The 26583-nt window shown below is 45.5% G+C and overlaps 1 protein-coding gene across 3 annotated transcripts; it reads left to right on the top strand.

Moving 5' to 3' along the window:
- On the top strand, positions 1-19879 carry LOC113917975 (cytochrome P450 4F3-like). 3 transcript variants are annotated; one of them, XM_027586087.2, is made up of 13 exons: positions 1-55; positions 405-603; positions 2537-2681; positions 5781-5834; positions 5928-6055; positions 9226-9347; positions 10105-10375; positions 11417-11483; positions 11670-11799; positions 18408-18541; positions 18636-18700; positions 18894-18976; positions 19380-19879. In XM_027586087.2, exons 2-13 carry the CDS (start codon positions 406-408, stop codon positions 19555-19557), a joined length of 1575 nt encoding a protein of 524 aa, XP_027441888.1. In that variant the 5' UTR covers positions 1-55; position 405; the 3' UTR covers positions 19558-19879. The 3 variants fall into 3 exon arrangements, 2 of the variants coding, with proteins under 2 accessions (XP_027441888.1, XP_027441889.1); XM_027586088.2 differs by lacking the exon at positions 2537-2681 and adding an exon at positions 4529-4673; XR_003518401.2 differs by lacking the exon at positions 18636-18700.
- The last annotated feature ends 6704 nt before the right edge of the window (positions 19880-26583 follow it).

Genomic DNA, 26583 nt, shown 5'->3' on the forward strand with positions numbered 1-26583 from the left:
CCAACAGGAGAGGAGAGGAGAGGAGGTTGTGTGGTTAAGCTGCTCCTGACTGAAGGTACCAGGCTGGGTGTCCTGGCACCGGGTGGGGAAGGATGCTGCCCAGGTTGGGGGGGTGCTCCAGGAAGCAGCTGTCCTGGGGTAAGAGGGGCTACCAGTGGGTAGTTAACTATCTCTTGCTCTGTGTCTCCTTTTCTCCCTCTCCCTCTGCCTCTTCCTCTGGAATTCTCCCGATCCTCCTCCCCCTTTGACCCCCCATTTGCCCAGTTCCCCCGTGCTCACCTTCCCTGCCCCTCCCTGTCCCTGTCCCTCCCATCCAGCCCCCCCATTTGTGAGCAGTCCAGGGGGCTCACTTTCTGCCCCACTGCTGGGTCTCAGGGGCTCCCCCTCTGTCCCCTGTGCCCCAGGATGTCACAGTGGAGCCTGTCCTGGCTGGGCCTGGGGCAGCTGGCCGCCTCCCCGTGGCTGCTCCTGTTGCTGGCCGGGGCCACCTGGCTGCTGGCCCGCGTCCTGGCCTGGAGCCACCGCTTGCATGACATCTGCTGCCGCCTCCGGTGTTTCCCGCAGCCCCCAGGACGGAGCTGGTTTTGGGGCCACGTGGGCCTGGTGAGTGTGGGTGGGACATGGTCTGGGCCATCAGGGTGGATGGACTTCCTGAGGGGCCGGGAGTGGGGATCAGGGGTTGGGCTGGGGTCTGGGTCAGGGGAGAAGCAGGGAGGCTAGTGGAGCCCCTCTTTACTCACTCACTCTTCCACTCGGCTGTCCCAAGCCATTTGCACATCTTTGTCCTCCCACCTTTAGCCTGTTTTGGGTCCACTTCCTGCCTCTCTTCCCTCTATTAATGTCCCCCTGAGGGGCTCCCATGGCAGGCTGCAAAGGCACAGTCCCCTGGGGTTCCCAGGGCCCAGAGCTATCCTGGAGACCTTCTCCAGGGCGCTGTCCAGGGTCCATTCCTTGCCTGGCCCATTCCCTTGTGTCTGCTCACTTGTCTACAAGAATTAGCTATGACCTCCCTACCCCAACCCACAGGGGTCTAGCTTCCCACCCACACCCCTTCCCAGGACAGCTTCCTCTTCCCTGCTAAGATGTCCCAATGGGCCCATTATGCAACCTGAATAAAGTTAACCACTCGCTTCCCCTTGCAGAAGCTTTCTTTCACCCTCTCCTGCACCCCAGATATTGACTTCTACTGTGGGTCTGCTCATGCTTAATTAAAGAGTTAATTGTTCAATTACTTATCTTCCACCTTTCCAACTAGATAGTTGCTCTGGGGAGCAGGCACTAGATGCCCAGCCGACCGGCTGGCCTACAGCAGACACTCAAATTAAGCGTTTGATGACACAGGTGGTAAACTTGCGTTCCCCTGCCATGGTCAAGGCCAAAGGATGAGCAGCTAGCTCCTCCCATCCCCAGGCAGGCTGATGGATGGGCACAGCTCACCTTAACTGCCCAGGATGAGGACCATGGCTGGGGGAAGGACTTCCTGTGATTTTACTGCTTATTATAGTTAAGGTCAGAACGGGGGCATTCCTGAGGCTCATTGTGAAGGTTGCCTTAGATTCTGGGTCTTGGAATGTTCTTAACAAACCCTGGGGGTGGCAGGAATGTTATCAAGTTACTGCTCCCACTCCCCCTCCACGGCTTGGCCATGGAGACTGGTCTGGATCACTCTCTCTCCTCTAGTTCCTCTTGCTGTGTGAGCTCAGCTGAGTCACTCTCCCTCTCTGGACCAACCTCATAAAATGTCTCAGGGTCCCTGGGGAGCACGGGGCAGTCAAAAAGGTGAAAATGGCTTCTGTTCACCTGTCTGGAGCACCTGGGAGTATTTGTCAGGCCAGCATGGGGCATCCTAGAGGGATGGAGAGACACTGGAGAGGATGCATCCCCAGGAGCTAACCATGCCATTTCTCCATTTGGGGGATGTGGCCCGGTTTCCTCATTTGTAAAGGGCACAACTGATCAGAGTCCATAGGTTCAGGGAAGATAGATAGATAGATAGATAGATAGATAGACAGACAGACAGACAGGATGCTCTATGCACAGCTCTTACAGCAGGCAGTAAGGGCTCATAGGTGGGAGCTGCCCTCTTGACTGCTGAGCAGAGTTCACCTCTGTCCCCTGGGGTCTGCCAGGGCTGGAAGGTCTGCTGATCCTTCACCATGTGAGGAACCGGCCAGGACATGACAAGGTGTGGGACTGAGCCCCAGTAGAAGTCCTGAGGCCACCCTGTTGACCACAAACCTTCCTCATGGGGACCTTGCTGAGTTTGGAACCACTCCCAGGAGAAGAAAAATCTGACTTCTCAAGCCATGGTTGGCCTCTTTGTGGGCAGAGAACATGTCTTCTCCCTGTGACCTAGGATGCACCTATGGGACGTGGAGAGGCCTCCAGGACCCTCCTGTCCCCAGAGGGAGGGAGCAGGAGGAAGCAGAGATTCCCTCTATCCATGCAGAATCTGGACGCCCTGTGCACTGCAGAGGCTGCAGGGGGACCTGCTGTGGCTCCTTCTGGGGAGATGACGACCCCTGTTTCCTTGTAGGTCCCCCCCACGGAGCAGGGCTTGAGGGTCATAACTCAGCTGGTGGCCACGTACACCCAGGGGTTTAAGTTGTGGCTGGGCCCCACCATCCCCCTGGTCGTTTCTTGCCACCCTGACATGGTCCGGAGTGTCACCAGTGCCTCAGGTACTCATGCAGAGCTTGTGGTGGTGGGCGCCTTGACACAACCCAGGGCTTTTAATCTCCTCATCTCCAAGCTTCCCTGCAGCCCCTGCAGGTCCCTGGCCACTCCTTCCCTCTTCTCTCTCAGCATCTTCCTCTTCCCTTCTTATATTCTCCAACCCCCTTCTCACCCTCTCCTCCCTCCACTGCTGTCTGCTTTCCCACCCCCACCCTGGTGCTCTCAACACCACGGGGGCCCCAAGAGGCCTCATTCCAAGGTTCTGTCCTGGAGGAATCCCCAATCTTGAGAAGATGGATCTAGACAGAGAAATCCCCAAACTGGTGAGATAAGGAATTGGCCAGAAGGAGATGGCTGTGGCAGCCCAGCGGAGAATCAAGGCCTCTGTTGGGGCAGGCTGGAAGACTTCCTGGAGGAGGCGTTACTGGACCTGGGTCTGGGACAAGACTAAAAATTTTTTAAAAGCAGAGGGCAGAGTGATGCTGTGGACATCCATAGCATCTGAGGTCTCCTGCTGGGCCTGGTCTCGCGCTCACCCATCCCCAGGGCCAGAGCAATGAGGGTTGGCAGCGGGTGGAGTACCTGAGCTGCTATTTCTGTGATATCCACAGACACTCTGGTGGGTTGGTTCCTTCCACCCTATCCTACAGCTTGTCCACTGCATGTTCATTGCCCTCCTGCTCCAGGCCCCAGGAATCTCCCTGAGGAGAGCCCACCCCAGCCTGGCTCCCTTCCCGTCTTCTGCTTCTTCCACCTCCAGACAGATCAGGCTGAGCAGGGAAATGAGCAGCATCTGACAGAGACCTTGGCTTTGACACCCAAATTCTGGGTTAGCAGGGAAGACCCCCAGCTCTCTCTGGCTGCCAAGGTCTCTTTCAATTGTGAGTGATGGAAACTCAACCCCATATGGTCTAATCAAAGAAAGGACATCTATTTATAGTGAAGTCCAGGGATGTTGTCTTGAGGTATGGCTGGATCCAGGTCTCAAACAACATCATCAAAATCTGTCTTCATTTTTTTTTTTTTTTGGTTCTGTTTTGCACTGTGATGGCTTCATTCTCATTCTTGTAAAGATGAGTCCCAGAAGCTCAACCCCTGTGGAAAAGTCAGCTTATTCCCAACAGTTCCAGGAAAAGTTGCAGAATTCCCTTTAATTTTCCTGGCCTGCACCCCAAGGTCAATTTTTAATTAATTAATTAATTAATTTTAAAAATTTTTATTTATTTGAGAGAGAGAGAGAGACTGCACAAGCAGGTGGGAGGGGCAGGGGGAGATGGTGAAGCAGACTCCCTACTGAGCAGGGAGCCTGATATGGGACTCAATCCCAGAACCCCAGCATCATGACCTGAGCTGAGGGCAGACGCTCAACTGACTAAGCCACCTAGGTGCCCCAATTTTTCATTTAATTGCTGTGGATCTGATTGCCTGGTTTTGGCAAGCCTAAGTTCTCAGAGCTATTATTTTGGGACTCAAAGCAGTTCAGTAGCTAAGAACAGAGGCTCTGGGTTCAGACAGACCTGGGCTTAGATTTCAAGAATGTACTCAGTACCTGGGAGATTGTAGGCAAGTGACTTCATCATTCAGAGCCTCAGTTCTCTTATCTGGAAAATGAGGTTAGAAGAGAAGCCAGGTGAACGTGGTGTTTGGGATCCCAAATGGGGAAAGACCCTTTCTGTTTTTGTAATCAGGGGACCCCAGTTGTCATATTGATGGTCTGGGGAGGGATCCCAGGAGGAGGCTGGGCTGCTGGAGGGGATTCATGAGGCTCAGGTCTGGGTCTTGCCCTGCACGTCTTTCTATCCCATGGCCACCTAGAAAGAGTGTGAATTGGGTCCTCTTTGTTCCTCTCCAGATTCAGAGCTCAGAGGAAGGTCTCCTGTACACACGGGACCTGGCAAGGAGCTATGGGGATGTGTGCTGCTGGTGGGTGGGTCCCTGGAATGCAGTTATCCGCATCTTCCACCCCACCTGCATCAAGCCTGTGCTCTTTGCTCCAGGTAGACACACCATGGTCACGGCTTACTCACTGCTGAGGTCTTTGTGCTGCTTCCAGCTTGGCTGGTGGCCCAGTTGCAGATGGGGGGTGGGTTGTGGTAGAGATGCCACTGTCTCTGTCTCACCTGGACCCCCCCGCCAGACCTGCAGTCATGTGTGCTCACGCCTAGGGTGTGATTGTGCAATGTCTGCTGGGTGGCCATGTCTGCTCACATTTATGTTTCCACCTGCCTTCTGGTTACAGCTGGTATACATCATGCTTGATTATACCTGGTATATAGTTATACCTGAGATCAAGTGAAGATGCCTTTAGTCATGTCTGGGGCTTGTCTGTGGCCAGGGATATTTGAGGCATGTGTGGGGTCTGTCTGGTTTTTGTCTGAGAAACCATTTGAGATGTCCGGTTCTTCTGTAGGTCATGTCTGGGCCATGTTTGGGGTTTGTCTGAGGTCAGCGACCCAGAGTCCTGAGAAATGCTGAGGGCTTATGTGAGTCTTGTCCAGGGCAGGTCTTAGGATATGTCCGTGTCATACCTAGTCCACAGCTGTGACATTAGTGGGTCATATTTAAGTCCTGTCTGGACCATCTGTGGGTCACACTGAGGTTTTGTCAGGTTGTTTTTGGGTCCATGTCAGAGCATGTTGCATCCTGTCAGTGTGTGTTATGCATGTTCTTTCATGTCAGGACATGTCAGGACATAGCCCAACACCTGGTGGGGCCATGTCAACTGTTGCAGGAGAGGTCAGGGGGCTCTGGGACAGATGAGGTGTCCTACTTTCCTGTAAAGGCATTTTGTGGAGTGCTGATTTGTGTTTGGGGGTTTTGAACATGTCCGACCAGGTAGGAGCCATGTCAAGGTCTGTTGGGGTGTGTTGTGTCATGTTAGGGTGCATCTAAGTACATAAGGGTGTGTCTGCAGGCTCTCCCTTTGCTCTGCTCTGTGCTGCAGCCTGGTCTGGTCTCCCTTCACCCCCCCACTCCTCTCTGTTTCCTTTGCCGTTGTTTCCATTCCTATTATGCTGGGCTTGGAGGGGGTATGCAGACCCCTGTTGGGACCTTCTACCCCCCCAACCCAAAGTGCATCTCCTGATGGTCCTCATTCATGTCAGCTGCCATTGCGCCTAAGGACTTTGTCTTCTACAACTTCCTGAAGCCCTGGCTGGGTGAGTAACTGTGGGTAAAGGGTACTGGGGACAACCTTGGAGGCCCAGGGAAAGGCACTGCTCTTGTCCACTCCTCCTGGCTGCCTCTACTAGGGGATGGGCTTCTGCTGAGTGCTGGTGACAAATGGAGAAGCCACCGCCACATGCTGACACCTGCCTTCCACTTCAACATCCTGAAGCTCTATATGAAGATTTTCAATGATAGCGTGAATGTCATGCATGTAAGTCTTCTGAACCCAGGGTCCCAGCTGAAGCCTTGGGGGTGATGGGGGCTCTGTGACGTCTTGTCTGGAATACTGACTCTTCTAGGTTAGCTTTGGGGCCATTGCTCTTGCTCTCTGAGTCTCAATTTTCTCAGCTGTAAAATGGGAATAGTGGTCCTCACGTTGCAGGGTGGTCAAGATAATGTAATATAGTCATGTTCCTGGCACAAAGACGGTGCTCAGAAGGTGTTAGTTTCTCTGTTTTCCTTGCAAAGAAGCCTTGGAACCTGAGACACAGTTGAATGTCCATGAACATTACACAGTAGTTATTACTGAATTAATGAACCACTTCCAAAATCACTGGTCCCAAACCATTGAGGTTTATTATTGCTAACAAGTCTGTGAGTCAGTTGGCTGGGTCTTCTGGACACGGATGGGGTCACATGTACCTGTGATCAGCTGTGGGTCATGTATATACTTTGAAGATCTGGGCTCTCACATGTTTGGGGCTTGGCTGGCTGCAGGCTGATCTAGAGTGGTATCATCTCAGACAACTGAACTTTCTTTAATGTGATTCTCTCCCTCCAGAAGGCATTTCAGGTTTGTTCACATGGCTGAGGCAGGGTTCCAAGAGACTGAGAGGAAGCCTCAATGCCTCTTGAGATCTAGGTGTAGGGAGATCATCTCATCATTTTCACCATGGTCTATTGGTCAAAGCAAGGCAAAAGGCCAGCATAGAATCCAAAGGTAGTGAGAGAGGCTCCACCTCTTAATGGCAGTTGCTGAAAAATCACGTTGCAGAGGGTATGGATATAGGGAAGTGAAGAAATGGAGGTGGAGGTTTTGTAAAGTGCCTGGGATTTTTTTCATACTTGCAAGCTGAGGAGTGAGATTGTTATTGTTTTGTGGATTCTGTCAGAAGACAGGAGACTCCTGTGTCAGAGACAAAAGACAGTTTATTACTCATGGTACAACAAGCACACAGGCTTCTTGATTTGCATTCTTTCTGTAAGTCACCAAATCTCATGAGGATAACACAGGTGGTCTTCAGTGCTTATGCAGTATGTTGCATGACAGGGTAGGGGTACCAGGTTTAGGGACTCTATGACTTTTTAGACGTTAGAAGCAAGCCTGACATTTGTCCAGGGGGAAACATTACCCTATCCCTAAACACCTAAAGGTGTTTGCTGCAAACACAACTCTGAGAAATGGCTCAAGTATAGAACACCAGGGCCTTGCATTTTTGGGAGCATACCAGCAAGAATGTGCAGCTCATAGTGAAACAAAAGCAAAAATGAACTTTTGGGACTTCATCAAGATAAAAAGCTTCTGCACAGCAAAAGAAACAGTCAACAAAACAAAGAGGCAACCCACAGAATGGGAGAAGATATTTGCAAATGACACTACAGATAAAGGGCTGGTATCCAAGATCTGTAAAGAACTTCTCAAACTCAACACCCAAAAAACAAATAATCAAGTCAAAAAGTGGGCAGAAGATATGAAAAGACACTTCTCTGAAGAAGACATACAAATGGCTAACAGACACATGAAAAAACGTTCACCATCATTAGCCATCAGGGAAATTCAAATCAAAACCACATTGAAATGCCACCTTATACCAGTTAGAATGGCAAAAATGGACAGGGAAAGAAACAACAAATGTTGGAGAGGTTGTGGAGAAAGGGGAACCCTCTTACACTGTTGGTGGGAATGCAAGTTGGTATAGCCACTTTGGAAAACAGTGTGGAGGTTCCTCAAAAAATTAAAAATAGAGCTACCCTATGACGCAGCAATTGCACTCCTGGGTATTTACCCCAAAGACACAGATATAGTGAAGAGAAGGGCCATATGCACCCCAATGTTCAGAGCAGCAATGTCCGCAATAGCCAAACTGTGGAAAGAGCCGAGACGCCGTTCAACAGATGAATGGATAAAGAAGATGTGGTCCATATATACAATGGAATATTACTCAGCCATCAGAAAGGACGAATACCCAACTTTTACATCAACATGGATGGGACTGGAGGAGATTATGCTAAGTGAAATAAGCCAAGCAGAGAAAGTCAATTAGCATATGGTTTCACTTATTTGTGGAACATAAGGAATAGCACAGAGGACATTAGGAGAAGGAAGGGAAAAATGAAGGGGGGAAATCGGAGGGGGAAATGAACCATGAGACACTATGGACTCTGAGAAACAAACAGGGTTTTAGAGAGGAGGGGGTGGGGGGATGGGTTAGCCCTGTGATGGATATTAAGGAGGGCACGTACTGCAGGGAGCACTGGGTGTTATACGAAAACAATGGATCATGGATCACCACATCAAAAACTAATGATGTATTGTATGGTGACTAACATAACATAACAAAATTAAAAAAAAAAAAGAATGTGCAGCTCAGTGACCATGGGCTACCTCTCTCAAAAAGGAGATTTTTCTCTTTTTAAAAAAAGATTTTATTTATTTATTTGACAGAGAACGAGACAGCGAGAGAGGGAACACAAGCAGGGGGAGTGGGAGAGGGAGAAGCAGGCTTCCCGCTGAGCAGGGAGCCCGAAGGGGGACTGGATCCCATGACATGACCTGAGCCAAAGGCAGATGTTTAACGACTGAGCCACCCAGTGGAAAAAGGAGACTTTTTCTTAATTTATAACAATGAAATGATGAAAGCTAACATTAAGCACTTACTATTGCTAGAAACTATGTGCACATTCCATGACATATAGTGTCTCATTTGATTTTCACAACTCTATAAGGTAGAGATAATCTTGTCCATTACAGGTGATAAAAATGAGGTTCAGAGAGGTTAGGGAGCTTGCCCACATTCACACAGCTAGCACGTGAGCTAATAAGTGGAGCTGGGATTCCATCCTGGTTTATTTGACACCAGAGCAAGTCATCTTAACTGTTACTGAAGCTTTGGCAGGTGGAGCCCAGAGAGGGCAATGAGTTGACCAAGGGCACACAGAGTATAGGAGGCAGAGCCAGAATTTGAACCCAGGTCTCCTGACTCTCAGCCATGGGATCTTAATAATAACAGCTTCTACTTCTACCCAAGCCTGGTCCTCCTTGGGGATGGGTGCCTGGGGCCAGGAGGTTGGGTCTGGGGGATTCCATCTTGGAGGTTGGTGTTGAGAAGGGCTTCAGGGGAGGCAGGTTCCAGACCCTGCTCTGCCTCCTTCTCTTCCCAGGCCAAGTGGAAACGCCTGGTGTCAGAGGGCAGCACCCATCTGAACATGTTTGAACACATCAGCCTCATGACCCTGGACAGTCTGCAGAAATGTGTCTTCAGTTTTGACAGCAATTGCCAGGAGTGAGTCTCTGCCCCGGGCATGAGAACATAAGGGAGTGAATGGAGAAGGGAGGACTGGTCAGCACAATCAGAGGGGACTTCCTGGAGGAGATGGATCAGAGCTAGACATTGAAGGACAAGGAAGGGAAAGAGAAAGAGTGATCCTTTCAGGTAGGTAGAAATGTTTGATAAAGGCCATGGGGCCACAGTGAGCAAAGCATGTGCCACAGTGAGGAGTCACCTTAGGAATGAGGTCGGAGGGTTTGGCAGGAGCTGTATCTTAAGGACTTTCAAGATACAGACAAAGGCATATGAACTTTATCCTGAGGTTTCCAGGGAGGCATGGAAGGTGGTTGAGCAGTTGAGGGTCATGGTCAAAGCTGTTCTTGGACATCTGACTCTAGAGAAGACCAATCGTTGTGTAGACGGCGGATGGTATTGACATTGAATGCAAGACTAGGGAGGGGCCTGGGTCCACTGACCAAAGGGGAGAAGATAAAGTCTGAATTGCATGGAGAAGGAGGAGGAAAGCATAATGTCTCAACTGGGATAGGGTGCCTGGGGCATGGGGGCTGCTCATAGAAATGGGAATCAGGGAGAGAAGAAATTCTGGAAAGTCACGTCTCCTGGATCATCCCCACCATGTACCTGTGGGGCCATCTCTTCTCAGATACTCAGTTTTCTGATTGGAGGTAGCTCCCAGCTTCTGGTGGGAGGCATTTTCTCAGTCTTCAGGTGAGCTAAGCTGTTGCCCCCCCTTCATGTCCCCATCCTGCAGGAAGCCTAGTGAATATATTGCTGCCATCTTAGAGCTCAGTGCCCTTGTGGCAAAACGGCACCAACAGATCCTCATGCACACGGACTTCCTGTACTACCTCACTCCAGATGGACAGCGCTTCCGCAGAGCCTGCCGCCTGGTGCACAACTTCACAGATGCTGTCATCCAGGAGCGGCGCCGCATTCTCTCTGATCAGGGTGTTGATGACTTCCTCGAGGCCAAGGCTAAGACCAAGACTTTGGACTTTATTGATGTCCTCCTGCTGACCAAGGTGGGTTTCTCTGGGATCTGAATTCAAGAGGTAGAATGGGTTTTGATTTCAAATTTCAGATTGAGGAACTGAGACTTGATTCAGAGGGCACTGGGGAGCCATGGAAGGTGCTTGAGGAAGGGAGGGATGGCTTAGGGATATGTTTTAGAGATGACTATGTGCAATGCAGCCTGCAGGGGACTGCTATGTCTGAAACTGGGAAGGGCCTGAGATTTTATTCTACTTAATATGGTAGTCTAGTGTGTGTGTGTGTGTGTGTGTGTGTGTGTGTGTGTGTGTGTGTGTGTGTTTATTTATATACAAGAACCTAGATCAGAGAAGCCCATTTATTGCTCATGGAAATAAGGGTAGCCCAAGTAGCATTGTAGGTGTGGTTCCTCATTCTAAAATTCTTCTGAGAGCTACATGATGCTTTTATCTGTACATGCAACCATGCTTCCATCACAGGAGAGGTAACTCTGCATTATGAATCTTGGAACTTATGAAGGACTGCTGACAAATCTGCCCCTTCTTATTCTGTGTGTGTGTGTGTGTGAGAGAGAGAGAGAGAGTGTGTGTGTGTGTTGGTATATAAACAAGTCCTCTTCATTGAGAAGGCAAAACAATGTTTACAGGTTCTGTTGGCTTATTGCCAGGTGAGTTGAAGAATCTCTGGATTTACTATCCTAGAATGTGAGCAAATGGCTCTGGAGCAATGCTCAATCTCTAACTTCCAAGGGAAGTTGTCATTCAATCTCCTGTAATCCAGGTTGCCATTTCAATTTTTTTCTGAAAGTCCTCGTCAGGTAGAAACATGAAAATATTCATGGATCGTTGAATTCCACCAGGATTGGAGGAGGAGGGAAAGAGGTCAAGGAGGAGAGCTGTGGAGCGGGGTCTCTGGCGAGAGAGAGCAAAGGAGGTGTAAGAGCGTAGGGTGGGCTTGGGTTTGTGGATGGCTGCTGGAGCTTCAGAGATTGTCTCAGGTTAGGCTCAGGAGGTCTCAGAGCTGATATGATTCGGTGTGTGTGTGTGTCGGGGGGGTGTCTTATTTCTCTCCAGGATGAAGATGGAAAACAATTGTCAGACAAGGACATCCGAGCTGAAGCTGACACATTCATGTTTGAGGGTGAGCATCCCAGTGTGGGACTATAGGGGGGCAGGGGTTTGTCCAATCCCAAGGACTTGGCAGGTTGGCCCTGGACCACCCCATCCCACCTCATCCTCCCCATCCCCCCTGACGCCCTTAATTAAGGGTGCTGTCCACCCTCTGGTGCTGAATAAGCCCAGAGATGTAAGTCTGGCTGCCTCTCAGGCCATGACACCACAGCCAGTGGCCTCTCCTGGGTCCTGTACAACCTTGCAAAGCACCCAGAATACCAGGAACGCTGTCGGCAGGAGGTGCAAGAGCTCCTGAGGGACCGTGAGCCTCAAGAGATTGAATGGTGAGTGCAGGTCGTCATGGTTTTTTCCTGAACCTCTCTCATTGGCTTTGTTCCCTAGTTGGGGAAGGGGAAGAATCTTAGTGAGAAGTGAGAAAGATCTGGGCTGCTGAGAGAATTAGTGACAATGTATGAAGGCAGATGATGCCACTTAGTACATATTCAGTAAGTGAACTTCCACTCCATTCTCTTACTTTTCTCTCTTAAATCATATTTTTAGCCCTGAACATCTTCACTCCCTAAATGTTTGTTTCTCTCTTGCCTTCTAATTTCTTCCATATCATTCAGTCCAGGATTCGTTTGGGATATGTGGTTTTAAAATCATTCGGTTCTTGTCCAGGAACACCTGCATCTTCATCCATCCAACCCCCATTCAGAGAACACTGCCACACTGCCTTTCTATTCCCAGTTCCGTACCTTCTCCAATTCTTACTAGTCCATACTGTGTCCTGGAGACCCAGGAAGGAACCTGCCCTGGCCCTTGTCTTCCAAGAGCTCTAGACTGGTGGGGGAATTGTGTCAGGTCAGGACACTCCTGGTCCACATGGGCTGGACTAGGGTGGAGAGTATGAGAGGCAAGGCTAAGGGTAGAGAGGGTGCCTCTGCTGAGACACTGAGTGATGATCAGTAGATATTTGGGTGTAGTTGGGGTGCAGTTAGTTCAAGAGGACAGAGTGGGCAAAAGTGAAGAGGAGTGGAGGAAGGGAAGAGGGAAAGGGAGAAGAGAGGGGGAAGGAGGGAGAAGGGGAGAGACAGAGAGAAAGAAGGGAGGAGGGGGAGGAGAGAGAGAGAAAGAGAGGCAGACAGGCAGACACACAGGGGCAGACAGAAAGAAAAAGAGAAAGAGACACTGACTCATGGTGAGGTGGTGTGGCTGGGGAATGGCACCAGAGGCTGGTTGTGGGAGACCTTAGAAGCAATGTCATTGGTTTCAGTTGTTAACCCAAGGGCAATGGGGAACTGTGGAATTGTTTGAGCAGGAGGAAGACAGGTCAGATCTGGGTACCAGGAAGATCTTTCTAGGGCTAGTGTGGGGAACATACTGGAGAGGACAAGCTGCAGGATGGGGACCAGGGAGGGGATTCTGAGGTCTGGGGCAGACCAGGGGCTTGGGGACGTTGAGCAGGCATTGAACTGGACATGCATCTTGTAGTAGTATTTTCCACTCCAAGCCTTCACTCAGCACAGTGGTCCTGGGGGATAGAGTACAGAAACACTTTTATGCTGTTTCAACCAAGATTTCAAACAAAACTATACACTTGATTTAAAAAATGTATATAAAGAGAATTTTTTTTAAAGATTTTATTTATTTATTTATTTGACAGAGAGAGACACAGCAAGAGAGGAAACACAAGCAGGGGGAGTGGGAGAGAGAGAAGCAGGCTTCCCTTGGAGCAGGGAGCCCGATGCGGGGCTCGATCCCAGGACCCCGGGATCATGACCTGAGCCAAAGGCAGACGCTTAACGACTGAGACACCCAGGTGCCCCTGTAAAAGAGAGTTTATAATCAGGGCACCTGGGTGGCTCAGTTGGTTAAACATCTGACTCTGGATTTTCACTCAGGTCACGGTCTCGGGGTTGTGAGATTGCGCCCCATGTCCGGCTCCATGCTCAGCGTGAAGTACGCTTAAGATTCTCTCTCTCTCTCCCCCATCCCCCTCCCCCCTCAAATAAATTGATAAATTTTTAGGAGAAAGAGTTTATAATAGAAATGAACTTTTTAAAAAAAATCTTCACTCTAGGACTAACTCCTGTCAATGATCTCCTATGTGTCCTTCCAGAAGACCCCTATCCTTATACCTACATTTATATGAAAACTATCTCCCTACCCCATCCAATGGGAATTAAGGTCTATACATCGGCAGCGTGTCTTTGAGATCTTTTCTTTTCCTCAAAACATGAGTGTTGGAGAAGTAGTTTTGAATTACAAAAACAATGACGAGAACAAGTCCTTCTTGACCTGAGACGTTATAAAGGAGACTACAGTTATCATTGACTTCCTGCCCCCCAACTGAATGCCCTCCTGTCTCCCTAGGGGTTTCCGGATTCGTTGATTTGTCATGTGTCTTTCCATAACTATCTGTCTATCTATACATCTGTTATCTATATCATCTATATCTGTCATCTGTCTCTCTCATCTTTTTGTCCATTAACACAATTTGCATTTCTGTATACATACAGTTTGTAACTTGTTCTATTCACTCAACACTGTGTCTTACAGCTCTTTCTTTCTGTGTGCTGCATAGCTGTCCATGGTTTACTTGGTTCACCCCTTTAGGTCACTCACGTTAGTATTCTCAATTATACTAGACATTGCTGGATTGCCTTCCAGAGTCTCCGCGCTGATTTACTTTTCAGCCTGCAGTGTGTGATAGGACTTGTGAGCCCTAATTCCTCCTTTTTGATTGCTGTGTAATATTCCACCATAATGTCTGTGACATAATTTATCTAAATCTCTCCCACTGGTGGATATTTAGATTGTTTCTAGCCTTTGGCTAAAATAAACACGGGATAGTCAACACCTGTGAACAGTGACCCACGCTTACACATGTGAACCTCTCTCCACTGCGAATTTCCAGAAAGGCAATTGCTGAGTCAAAGACAGTCTGAGTTTTTGTCATTTTGATAGCTATTACAAATCTACTCCTGTCAGCCGAATTTGATGTTGTCAGCATTCCCATACCTTTACCTATGGTATTATTGTATTGAATTTTTAATCTTTGCCAATTTTTCATATTTCCTCTTTTTATGAACATTTCTTTAAATAAGAGGTTTAACATCTTTTGCACATTTTGGGGGGCTACTCCCAACACTTTTTAATATTGAGGTATAATTGACATACATTCTATTACTTTCAGGTGTACAACAGATGAGTTGATATTTGTATATATTGCAAAATGATCAACACAAATAGTCTGGCTAATATTTGTCACCATACATAATTATGGAATTTTTTTTTCGTGTGATGAGAACTTTTAAGATCTACTCCCTTAGCAACTTCCAAATATGCAATACAGTATGATTACCTACAGTATTATTAACTATAGTCAATACAGTATTATTAATGAAAATACAGTAACTATGTAATGCTGTAGATAACATCCCTATGACTTAATTATTTTATAACTGGAAGTTATTACCTTTTGATTCCTTCACCCATTTTCCTCCCACCCCCCACCTCTGGCAACAACCAATCTGGTCTCTGTATCCATGAGCTTGTTTTTGTTGTTTGTTTGTTTCTTTAGATTCTACCTATAAGTGAAATCATATGGTATTTGTCTTTCTTTGTCTGACTTATTTCCTTAGCATAATGCCTGTAAGGTCCATCTATATCATTGCAAATGGCTTGATATCTTTTTTTATGGCTGAGTAACATTCCATTGAATATATATCACATTTTCTTTACCCATTCATCCATTGATGGGCACAAGTGGTTTTCATAACCTTGGCTATTATTAATAATGCTCCAGTGAACATGGGGTTATATATACACTTTTTGAGTGAGAGTTTTCATCTTCTCTGGATAACTACCCAGAGGTGAGATTGCTGGATAGTGTGGTGGTTCTGTTTTTTAATTTTTTTGAGGAAACGTCATACTGTTTTCCACAGTGTCTGAATCCATTTACAGTCCCACCAACTGCACAGGGTTCCTTTTTCTCCACATCCTCATCAGAATTTGTTATCTCTTGTGTTTTTAATAATAGCTATTCTAACAGTTGTGAGGTGTGAGGGGAGATCTCATTGTAGTTTTGGTTTGCATTTCCCTGATAATGAGTGATTTTGAGCACCTTTTCATGTACCTGTTGGCCATTCGTGTGTTTTTTAAACACGTCTATTTGGATTTTTCTTCTGCACACGTTGATAAGCCATTTGTCTTTCACTTTATGTGAGTGGTACTCACCTTTTTGTTGTTGTTGTTGTTGTTGTTGTTGTTTCTCTTTGAGGTTTTCTCTTTTTTCATATTTACTTATAATAACTCACTTTAAAAAGGAATCCTTTTCTCTCTTGTGTTGCAAAAGATTGCCTTTTGACTTTTGAGGGGCACTTTTGGTTAATTTTTATGGAGACAAATTTGTCCAAATTTTCTTTCACAGCCTTACTGTCTATCCTTATTCTAGGGTTTTGTGGGCTTCCCTTACCAGATGTTAAGGCTTCAGTTACTCACATTTTCTGTTGCATGGGTCTCTTTTCCTGTTCTTGCAGCATGGCCACGCTGGGTGTTTGCTTGTTTGATCGCTGCACCTTTGTGGTAGGTCTTAATATCTGGTAGAGTGAGTTTCTCTTCCTTAATCTTTCATTTCTATTTTTTAACAATTTAAAAAAGATTTTATTTATGAGAGAGAGAGAGTGCACAAGCAGGGGAAGAGGCAGAAGGAGAAGCAGAATCCCCACTGAGCAGGGAGTCCAATGCGGGGCTTGATCCCAGGACCCTGGGATCATGACCTGAGCTGAAGGCAGATGCTTAACCAAACGAGCCACCCAGGCACCCTTTCATTTTTATTTTTATTATTTTTAAAGATTTATTTATTTATTTGAGAGGTGGGGAGGGGCAGAGGGAGAGAGAACCTTAAGCAGACTCTGCGCTGAGCATGGAGCCTGACATGGGGCTCGATCCCACAAACCTGAGATCATGATCTGAGCTGAAATCAAGAGCTAGATGCTCAACCAACCACCCAGGCACCCCCTAATCTTTCATTTTAAAATTGACCTAACCCTTCATGATCTTTTATCCTTCCAGAAATGTTTTAGAGTAAGGTTATCAAATTCCTAAAGGTATCAGGTAGATTTTCACTTGAACTGAATATATTCTATTGGTTGAGTTAAATATATGATTGACTTGTGGAAACAGATTACTTCATGATATGAACACATACCATCCTAGATTGTGGAAGGAATACTCCCATTTTTGGATATTTGAATACTTTTAGTCTTTTGATAAAGTCTAAAATTTTTTCATAGAGATCTTATGCATATTTTGTTAAATTAACTCTAAGACACTTCTGTTGCTATGCTGACTCATATCTTCTATTTGTATTGAGAGAAGTTTAAAAATTCATTGGAATATACAGATTTCAATCTCTATATTTTTGGGGGGCTAAGCTTAATCCAGGTATTTATATCATCATCATCATCTTTTCTTTTATCTTTTCTAATTGATTGTTATTTCAACATGGAAAACTAATTTAAAAAAGATTTTTTTATTATGTCATTTAGTCACCATATAGTACATCATTAGGGAAAACATTTTTTTAATATGCATGTAAATTTTGTGTCCAGTGAACCTAGTAAATTGTAAGCATGGAGTCTCATATTAAAAAAAATTAAAAAGCTCTTGGAATAACTGGGGAGCTATCCAGAAAAAAGCTAATTCAACTTGTGTCTCATGTCTTGTAATAATATAACATCAAGATGGAATCAAATATTTAAAATAAAAATTTTTTTAAACAAAATAAAAAAATAAAAGTGTCTTAAAAGCTCTAGAGGAAACTGTGGGAAATTATTTTATAATTCCAGAATATGGATGCCTTTCTTCTTGACACAAATCCCAAGAAATATACAAGAAGAGAATGCTATACTGTTGAATGAAAAAGATACAGAGCAGTGTGCATAATATATAGTATGCTACTCTAAAAATTTTTTAATGCAAAAAAGTAACTCTGAAAGGATAAATAAAAAATCAGAACCTAAGCAAACTGTGAGAATGGGAAATGAGTGGTGTTGAGTCAGAGGGGTGGTGTTTTATAGTTTTCCAGTTTGAACCAGTTAACTGTATGAGCTGTTAAAAATTTAAATCGCCACACAATTTGAAGGGGATTAAAGAAAAAGAATCTGGGATGCCTGGGTGGCTCAGTCGGTTAAGCGTCTGCCTTCGGCTCAGGTCATGATCCCGGGTCCTGGGATCGAGTCCCACGTCAGACTCCCTGCTCCACAGGGAGCCTGCTTCTCCCTCTGTCTCTGCCTCTCTCTCTCTGTTTCTCATGAATAAATAAATAAAATCTTTAAAAAAAATAAAGAAAAAGAATCTAACCCCCTTACTTTATCTTCAATGTTTATAAAGGTTTTCTGGTGTATTCTCTTGTGTTTTCTAAGCATAGAATCACCATCTGCCAAAAATGACACATTTACCCCTACATTTCAGATTGCATTACTCTCCTTTTTTCTCTTGTCTAATTGCATTAGCTAGTATCTTTAATACCATGATAGAAAGAACATTGGATCTGTTTCTGTTGTTTCTCACTCATTTGGCTTTTGATTTTGCTCTCTTGCAAGAAACAATATGTGATTTTTATGCAAATTTGTAAAACTTTTTATGGTTGGCTTTTGGGTGCCGTGTTTTGCTCAGAAAACCTTCTAAAAACACCCAGCTAAATTTTCTTTTCTTTTGTGATATTGCTTTTCTTTTTTCTTTTTTAAAAACCACTTTATTGAGGTATGATTGACATAAAAAGCTGTACATATTTAATGTACAAAACTCAATGAGTTTGGAGATATTTGATCCATCTGGAATTTATTTTGGTATAGGGAGAGGAGATCTCATGGGGCAGTAGAGGACTGGGGGGGGGAGGGTCTCTGTTTTTGCTGCCTGGGTAATTGTTGGGGGGCTTCCTTAGGGACGACCTGACCCAGTTGCCCTTCCTGACCATGTGCATCAAGGAGAGTCTGAGGCTGCATCCCCCGGTTATAGTCATTGCCCGCTGCTGTACCCAGGACATCAGGCTCCCAGATGGCCGGGTCATCCCCAAAGGTGCCCACAACCTCAGGGGGAGGATCCTCCTGGGTAGGAAGAGGGGCCCATCAGGCAGAGGGAAACTTCCTGACTGGTCCCTCATCTCCCACAGGTGTTACCTGCCTCGTTAATATTTTCGCGACCCACCACAACCCATCCGTGTGGCCAGACCCTGAGGTGCTGCTTCCCCCTCCGTCCCCACGGCCCACCCACCTCCTTGTCTATTCCCCCAGGGGGACCTAGGGGAGGGCGCAGGGTTCTGACCTGGCAAATCAAACATCACCTTCCACCATCAAACACAAGTCTGCCCTTCCCAAGCTGGCTGTCCTGGGAAACCCCATCCAGCAGCCCTGCCTCTCTCTGCCCCCAGGTATACAATCCCTTCCGCTTTGACCCAGAAAACATCAAGAAGATGTCGCCCTTGGCTTTTATTCCCTTCTCTGCAGGCCCCAGGTGAGCGCAGTGGGCAACTGAGGCGGGACAGGGTGGTGGGGCCAGGGGTCTGGGACTGAGATCCCAGACAGGGCTGTGAGGGCGTGAAAGGGGGAAATTGAGGATGGCTCTCCTCTCCCCTCTTCCAGAGGTTAGAGGTAAGCGTTTGGGAAGTGGAGGTTGCGTGGGTCTAACAAGGGCTCCTCGGTGTGGGCAGAGCCCCTTCCCCCTGTCTGCTGGCCTGAGTTCAGGGCTGGGGTCTGGGCCAAGCTCAGGGGATAGGCAAGCCCACATGGGGGTCCCAGGCACGGTTAGCCCCCTTATGGATCCCTGCGGGCGGGACTAGGGGTCCCAGCCCAAGTTCTGGGCGCGATGGGACCTGCTGGGGTCCCTGGTGAGTCAGAGCCCCCACTTCCGCCCTCAGGAACTGCATTGGGAAGACGTTTGCCATGACCGAGATGAAGGTGGTCCTGGCGCTCACGCTGCTGCGCTTCCGGGTCCTGCCCAACGAGGAGGAGCCGCGCCGGAAGCCAGAGCTCATCCTGCGCGCAGAGGGTGGACTTCGGCTGCGCGTGGAGCCGCTGAGCTCGGGCCCCCGGTGACCCGCCAGCTCGTGGCTTGGGATCCACCCAGCACCTACACGCCTCGCTTTGCAGAATCCCAGGAATAAAACTTTGAGGTCTCCTCTGCCCGAGCCTCATCGAGAGCCAGCAGGGGGCGCTTGGGACCTGATGGAACACTAGGGTCGGGGAGGCCGGGTGGAGAGGAGGCTGGTGTCTGAGCCCAAGACCCTGACAGTCTTTCCAGCTGACCACAGGCCCCCATGTTGATTGCGGGTTCTCCCAGAATCCAACCCTGTGGTCACTCCAGATTTCCAAAGAACAGACAGAAAATAGAACAAAGAAAAGCATGCTAAAACTCTAACCTAAGTGGTCTCAATTCAATAACTGGGAAGGGGTCTTCAAACTGCCTGCCAGCACTCCATCTATATGATGTGGTTTGAAGTTTGGGGCTCGGAGCTTCCCCCCCGCCCCGAAAGAATTCTTGAAGTCTTTGGTGCAAAAAGGTGGTTTTATTAAAGCACGGGGGTAAGAGCTACTGCCCTGGGATTGTGAGGAGCAGCAGATTATATACTTTGTGAGTTTGGGGAGGTAGAGACAAAAGGAAATATCCAAAAATGAGTTTCATATGGTAAAGAGTCACAGGATACTAGAGGCCTAGGTATTATCAAGCTAAGGTTGTTTTTTTTCTCTAGCATTAATATTAAGAGAGTTGGGAGTTTCCTGGAGGAACGGTATACTCTGCCTGCCTGAAGTATTTGTCAATAGGCTGCAGGTCATAAAGATATTTAATCTTATCTACATTTCCTTCTGCCTTTGTTCCCCACATCATTCCCCCCTGAACAGTTTTGGCCCTTAAATCTTTGAGGTTGCCGGGGATGGAAGTCTTCTGTAACTTCTTCCTGCTGAATAGGGGCATAGAGATGTTCTTACCTTTGGGTCAACATTGGTCAGCTGGGGAATTTATACATAGGAATTACCAAAGACAGAGGCTGCCAAACCAAGGTAGATAACATATGAACCTCCTTGAGTAGAAAGGATTATCTGTCTCGTGGAAGTCATGACAGTGAAGGGGTCTTGACACCAGATAGGGAGACACCAGAAAAGACAACAAATTAGGTTAATATTATAATGAGAAAGAGAAGCCTGAATAAAAAAAAAAACTTTGATAATTGGTCAAAATCTTTCTCCAGTCCAGGAGTTTAACCAATCACTAAAGGACAGAGAGAGAGAGAGAGAAAGAGAGAGAGAGAGAGCATTTAAAGTGCTGTTTGAATATCTATATCTTTTTAGCAATATCTTTTTGGTGATATCTGGAATATATACCCAACATTTTGTTCTTATGGTAGCACATATTCCATCTTGTGCAGTTAAAATACCCAATACCATTTTGAAAGTCATTTAAGGCCTCGATGGCATAGCAAGTGGTGTGAGCCATCCTCTGTTTTGTTTAGCAAGTAATCAAGTAATGAATAAGAGGCACCTTTATGGAAACAAAAGAAAAAATATAGTCTAATGGTCAGAGCAAATTATAAACCTAGAGTCAAGTCTTGAGTGCTTAAAATCTAATATCTATAAAGATGTGTTGTTGAAACATTTTCTCTCTATAATAACCCTCATTTTAAATCTGAGATAGCCAAATCAGGACCAATTCATTTGAAAAATATGTCCAGTTTTATTTTATTTTTTAATTTTTAAAAAGATTTTATTTATTTATTTGAGAGAGAGAATGAGAGACAGAGAGCATGAGAGGGAAGAGGGTCAGAGGGAGAAGCAGACTCCCCGCTGAGCAGGGAGCCCGATGTGGGACTTGATCCCGGGACGCCAGGATCATGACCTGAGCCGAAGGCAGTCGCTTAACTAACTGAGCCACCCAGGTGCCCAAAACATGTCCAGTTTTAACAAACTTGACCTAATTATTTACATAAGCTTAGCAAGAATAACGTTTGGCCATATAGATCTTTCAAAATCTGCTTTGCTGGACCTTTCATAAGGAATCTCGATTGAACTTTTAGTAGCCTCTCTAGGCCAGAAGCCAAGCCAAGTGCTTGTCATCAGACATGCCTCCAATACCTGTAGGTTTGGGTGAATTCCTCTTCATGAGGTCCCTGAAGTATTCTGAGTTTCTTGCACCTGCCAGGAAGTGACATTCTCTTCTCACCTGGTGAGGCTGCTGGGAACTCCCAGCAAAGTATTAACATTGAGGCAGCCCAGGTCCCAGAGGAAGGTCACTCTCCCTGTCTCAAGGACCCATCGAATGGGCTGCAAGTAATAAGGAAATTCATTTTTTTCTTTTGTCTTTGTTTCCCACATCATAGCCACTATGGAAAACACTATCCTCAAAATATTGAAAATAGGACTGCCACATGATCCAGCAAGCTCACTTCTGGGTATTTATCTGAAGGAATTGAAATCACTATGGCATAGTGATATCAGAACTTGCATGGTCATTGTGGCATTGTTTACAAAAGCTAAGACACTGAAATAACCTGAATATAATATGTAGTGGAAGATATATATATATATATATATATATATATATATATATATATATATATATATGAAAATTGGAAATTTGGAAATTCCAATAAATTGGAAAATTGGAAATTTCAAAGCAAGAGAGCCATGATGGTATATATATATAATATTCCATTAAAAATATATTTTTTCAATGGAATATTATTCAGCCATAAAAAGAAGGGAATCCCGTCTTTTATGGCAACATGAATAACCTTGAGGGCATTATGCTAAGTAAGATAAGTCAGGGAAAAGCAACTACTGTATGATCTCACTCATATGTAGAATGTATAAAAGCTGAAATCATAGGAAAGGATTAGATTTGTGGTGGCTAGAGGTTGGGGGTGAGGGAAATGAAATTTTGTCAAAGGTTACAAACTTTGTGACTCTAGTACCCCTCTCCTTCACATCTACTATACAACTCTCAAAACATTTAGGTGTGGCTGTACCCCAAGCTGGTTCCTCAGAAATCAGGGGAGAATCAGATCTACTTCTCTGGGCATGGAGTTCCTGGTCACCAAGCTCATTGCTTACTTGGTGAGGCTTGGGGTCCCAGCACACCCGCATCCCACCCCCAGTATCATGTGACGGTTCCTCCTGCATCTCTCCTCCCAAGTTTTCTTGGATGAACAAAGTCTGACCAATTTTTTTTTGGGGGGGGGATGATTTCGCTCCTCCCTGTGTTGGCCAGAGGTGTTGGGACAGTGTGGTTTTTGAGTGATTTCCTACAGTGTTGGTTCCTTCTTTCAGGTTGGGAGATGACAACCACCATCCCAGGAATTCTCAATAATTTTTTATTACTTATAAAAAACCCCTAAAACCAACATTTAGGTGTGGCTATTCCTCTACAAGCAAAAACAGTACATACTTTTTTTTTATTGTGTTGTGTTAGTCACCATATAGTACATCGCTAGTTTTTGATGTAGTGTTCAACGATTCATTATTTGTATATAACACTCAGTGCTCATTACAACACGTCCTCCTTAATAAAACAAAAGCATGTGGGTGGCAGGAGAGGGAAACCCTCTTTCGCCTTTATGGGCTCCACCATCTAGGGTAATTGGAATGAGGCTTCTCTGCACAAAGAGAGGAAATAAAACCACATGTGAAAATTGGAAATTTCGGGGCAGAGCAAGATGGCGGAGGAGTAGGAGACCTAGATTTCGTCTGGTCTCAGGAATTCAGCTGAATAGGGATCAAACCATTCTGAACACCTACGAACTCAACAGGAGATCGAAGAGGAGAGTAGCAACAACTCTCTGAACAGAGAAGCGACCACTTACTGGAAGTCAGGTCACTGCTCCTCCAGCAGGGACCCAACAAGCGGCAGAGCTGGGGAGACTCCCCTTTCTCCCCTGGGAGGAGCGGCGCGGGAACGGACCTCAGGGATCTGCTGGGTTTGGAGACTCCACATGGGGTCGGGTGCCAGAGATACAAACGCTCGGTCACAGGCTGGGTGAGCACGGAGTGCAGCCGGAGACCGGGGAGATGGGAGTGACTGCTTTTCTCTGGGGGCGCACTGAGGAGCGGGGTCCCAAGTTCTCAGCTCCTCCGGGTGGAGATTGGGAGGCCACCATTTTCGCCCTGGTCCTCCAAAGCTGTACAAGAGCTTGCAGGGAACAAAACCTCCTGAGAGCAAACCCGAGCAGCTTGCTTAGCCCAGACCGACAAGGGTGGGGCAATTCAGCCTCCAGCAAAGACATTTGGAAACCATGGCAACAGGCCCCTCCCCCAGAATATCAGCATGAACAGCCAGCAAGCCAAGACCAAGTTTACCGATCTAGGAGAACGGGAGAACTCCAGCGCTAGGGGAATACTGCACATAGAATTCATGGCTTCTTTTACCATGATTCATTAATTCATCAAAGTTAATTTTTTAACTTTTCTTTTAATTTTTCTTTCTCCTTTTTTCAACCAAATTCTTATCAATCCCTTTTTTAAAAAAAATTTTATTTTTCATTTTTAGAGTCATATTTTATCCCTTCATAGTAGTTACTCTTATTTTTGGCATATATATATATATATAAGTTGTTCTCTCTTTAAAATTTTGAGATACAGTTTTTTCTAACAGATCAAAATATACCCTAAATCACTAGTGTATGGCTTTGTTCTAGTCTCCTGCCTGATCACATTCTCTCCCTTTTTTCCATTTTTTTTTAAATCTTCTACTTTCTTTTTTCAAACAACTTATCTTATCAATTCCTTTTATAAAATCTTTTATAATTTTCATCTCTACAGTCATCTTCCATCCCTTCATTGTATCAACCCTTATTTTGTACATATATGTCTTTCTTCCTTTAAAATTTTAGGAAGCACTTTTTTTCTAACAGACAAAAATACGCCCAAAATCTAGTGTGTGGCACTGATCTATACACTAGCCTGATCATATTCTGCTTTTTTTGTATTGTTCTGTTTTTGTTTTTATCTTTTTTTTCTTTTATTTTCTCTTTCTTTTTTCTTTCTTTCCCTTTCTTTTCCCCTGGTTTTAGGTCTTTTCTGATTTGTGTACAGTATATTTGCTGGGGACATTGTTAACCTGTTAGTATTTTGTTCTCTCATTCATCTATTCTCCTCTGGACAAAATGACAAGACGAAAAAAACCACCTCAGCAAAAAGAAAAAGAGGTAGTACCGTCAGCCAGGGACCGACTCAATACGGACATTAGTACGATATCGGATCTAGAGTTCAGAATCATGACTTTAAAGATACTAGCTGGGCTTGAAAAAAGCATGGAAGTTATTAGAGAAACTCTTTCTGGAGAAATAAAAGAACTAAAATCTAACCAAGTTGAAATCAAAAAGGCTATTGATGAGGTGCAATCAAAAATGGGGGCACTAACTGCTAAGATAAATGAGGCAGAAGAGAGAATCAGCGATATAGAAGACCAAATGATGGAAAATAAAGAGGCTGAGAAAAAGAGAGAGAAACAACTACAGGATCACAAGGGCAGAATTCGAGAGATAAGTGATACGATAAGATGAAACAACATTAGAATAATTGGGATCCCAGAAGAAGAAGAAAGAGAGAGAGGGGCAGAAGGTATATTGGAGCAAATAATATCAGAGAATTTCCCTAATAGGAGGAAGGAAACAAGCATCAAAATCCAGGAGGCACAGAGAACCCCTCTCAAAATCAATAAAAATAGGTCAACACCCCGACATCTAAGAGTAAAACTTACGAGTCTCAGAGACAAAGAGAAAATCCTGAAAGCAGCTCGGGATAAGAGATATGTAACCTACAATGGTACAAATATTAGATTGGCAACAGACCTATCCACAGAGACCTGGCAGGCCAGAAAGGACTGGCAAGATATCTTCAGAGCACTAAACGAGAAAAATATGCAGCCAAGAATACTATATCCAGCTAGGCTATCATTGAAAATAGAAGGAGAGATAAAAAGCTTCCAAGACAAACAAAAACAAAAGGAATTTGCAAACACGAAACCAGCCCTACAAGAAATATTGAAAGGGGTCCTCTAAGCAAAGAGAGAGCCTAAAAGCAGCATAGATCAGAAAGGAACACAGACAATATACAGTAACAGTCACCTTACAGGCAATCCAATGGCACTAAATTCATACCTTTCAATAGTTACCCTGAATGTAAATGGGCTCAATGCCCCAATCAAAAGACACAGGCTATCAGATTGGATTAAAAAACAAGACCCATCAATATGCGGTCTGCAAGAGACTCATTTTAGACCCAATGACACCCTCAGATTGAAAGTGAGGGGTTGGAAAACCATTTACCATGCTAATGGACACCAAAAGAAAGCTGGGGTGACAATCCTTAGATCAGACAAATTAGATTTTAAATCAAAGACTGTAATAAGAGATGAGGAAGGACACTCTATCCTACTTAAAGGGTCTATCCAACAAGAAGATCTAACAATTGTAAATATCTATGCCCCGAACATGGGAGCAGCCAATTATATAAGGCAATTAATAACAAAAGCAAAGAAACACATTGACAACAATACAATAATAGTGGGGGACTTTAACACCCCCCTGACTGAAATGGACAGATCATCTAAGCAAAAGATCAATAAGGAAAGAAAGACTTTAAATGACACACTGGACCAAATGGACTTCACAGACATATTCAGAACATTCCATCCCAAAGCAACGGAATACACATTCTTCTCTAGTGCCCATGGAACATTCTCCAGAATTGACCACATCCTAGGTCACAAATCAGGTCTCAACTGGTACCAAAAGATTGGGATTATTCCCTGCATATTTTCAGATCACAATGCTTTGAAACTAGAACTCAATCACAAGAGGAAAGTCGGAAAGAACTCAAATACATGGAGGCTAAAGAGCATCCTACTAAAGAATGAATGGGTCAACCAGGAAATTAAAGAAGAATTAAAAAAATTCATGGAAACCAATGAAAATGAAAACACAACTGTTCAAAATCTTTGGGGTACAGCAAAGGCAGTCCTGAGAGGAAAGTATATAGCAATACAAGCCTTTCTCAAGAAACAAGAGAGGACTCAAATACACAACCTAACCCTACACCTAAAGGAGCTGGAGAAAGAACAGCAAATAAAGC

Source organism: Zalophus californianus, chromosome 1 (genome assembly GCF_009762305.2).
Source record: "Zalophus californianus isolate mZalCal1 chromosome 1, mZalCal1.pri.v2, whole genome shotgun sequence".
Classification (NCBI taxonomy): Eukaryota; Metazoa; Chordata; class Mammalia; order Carnivora; family Otariidae; genus Zalophus; species Zalophus californianus.

Bases quoted from the DNA above. Each gene is read 5' to 3' on its own strand.
- LOC113917975 (XM_027586087.2), top strand. From the start codon at position 406: ATGTCACAGTGGAGCCTGTCCTGGCTGGGCCTGGGGCAGCTGGCCGCC. The intron at 604-2,536 runs GTGAGTGTGGGT...GTTTCCTTGTAG, and splicing joins TTTGGGGCCACGTGGGCCTG to GTCCCCCCCACGGAGCAGGG. The intron at 10,376-11,416 runs GTGGGTTTCTCT...ATTTCTCTCCAG, and splicing joins ATGTCCTCCTGCTGACCAAG to GATGAAGATGGAAAACAATT.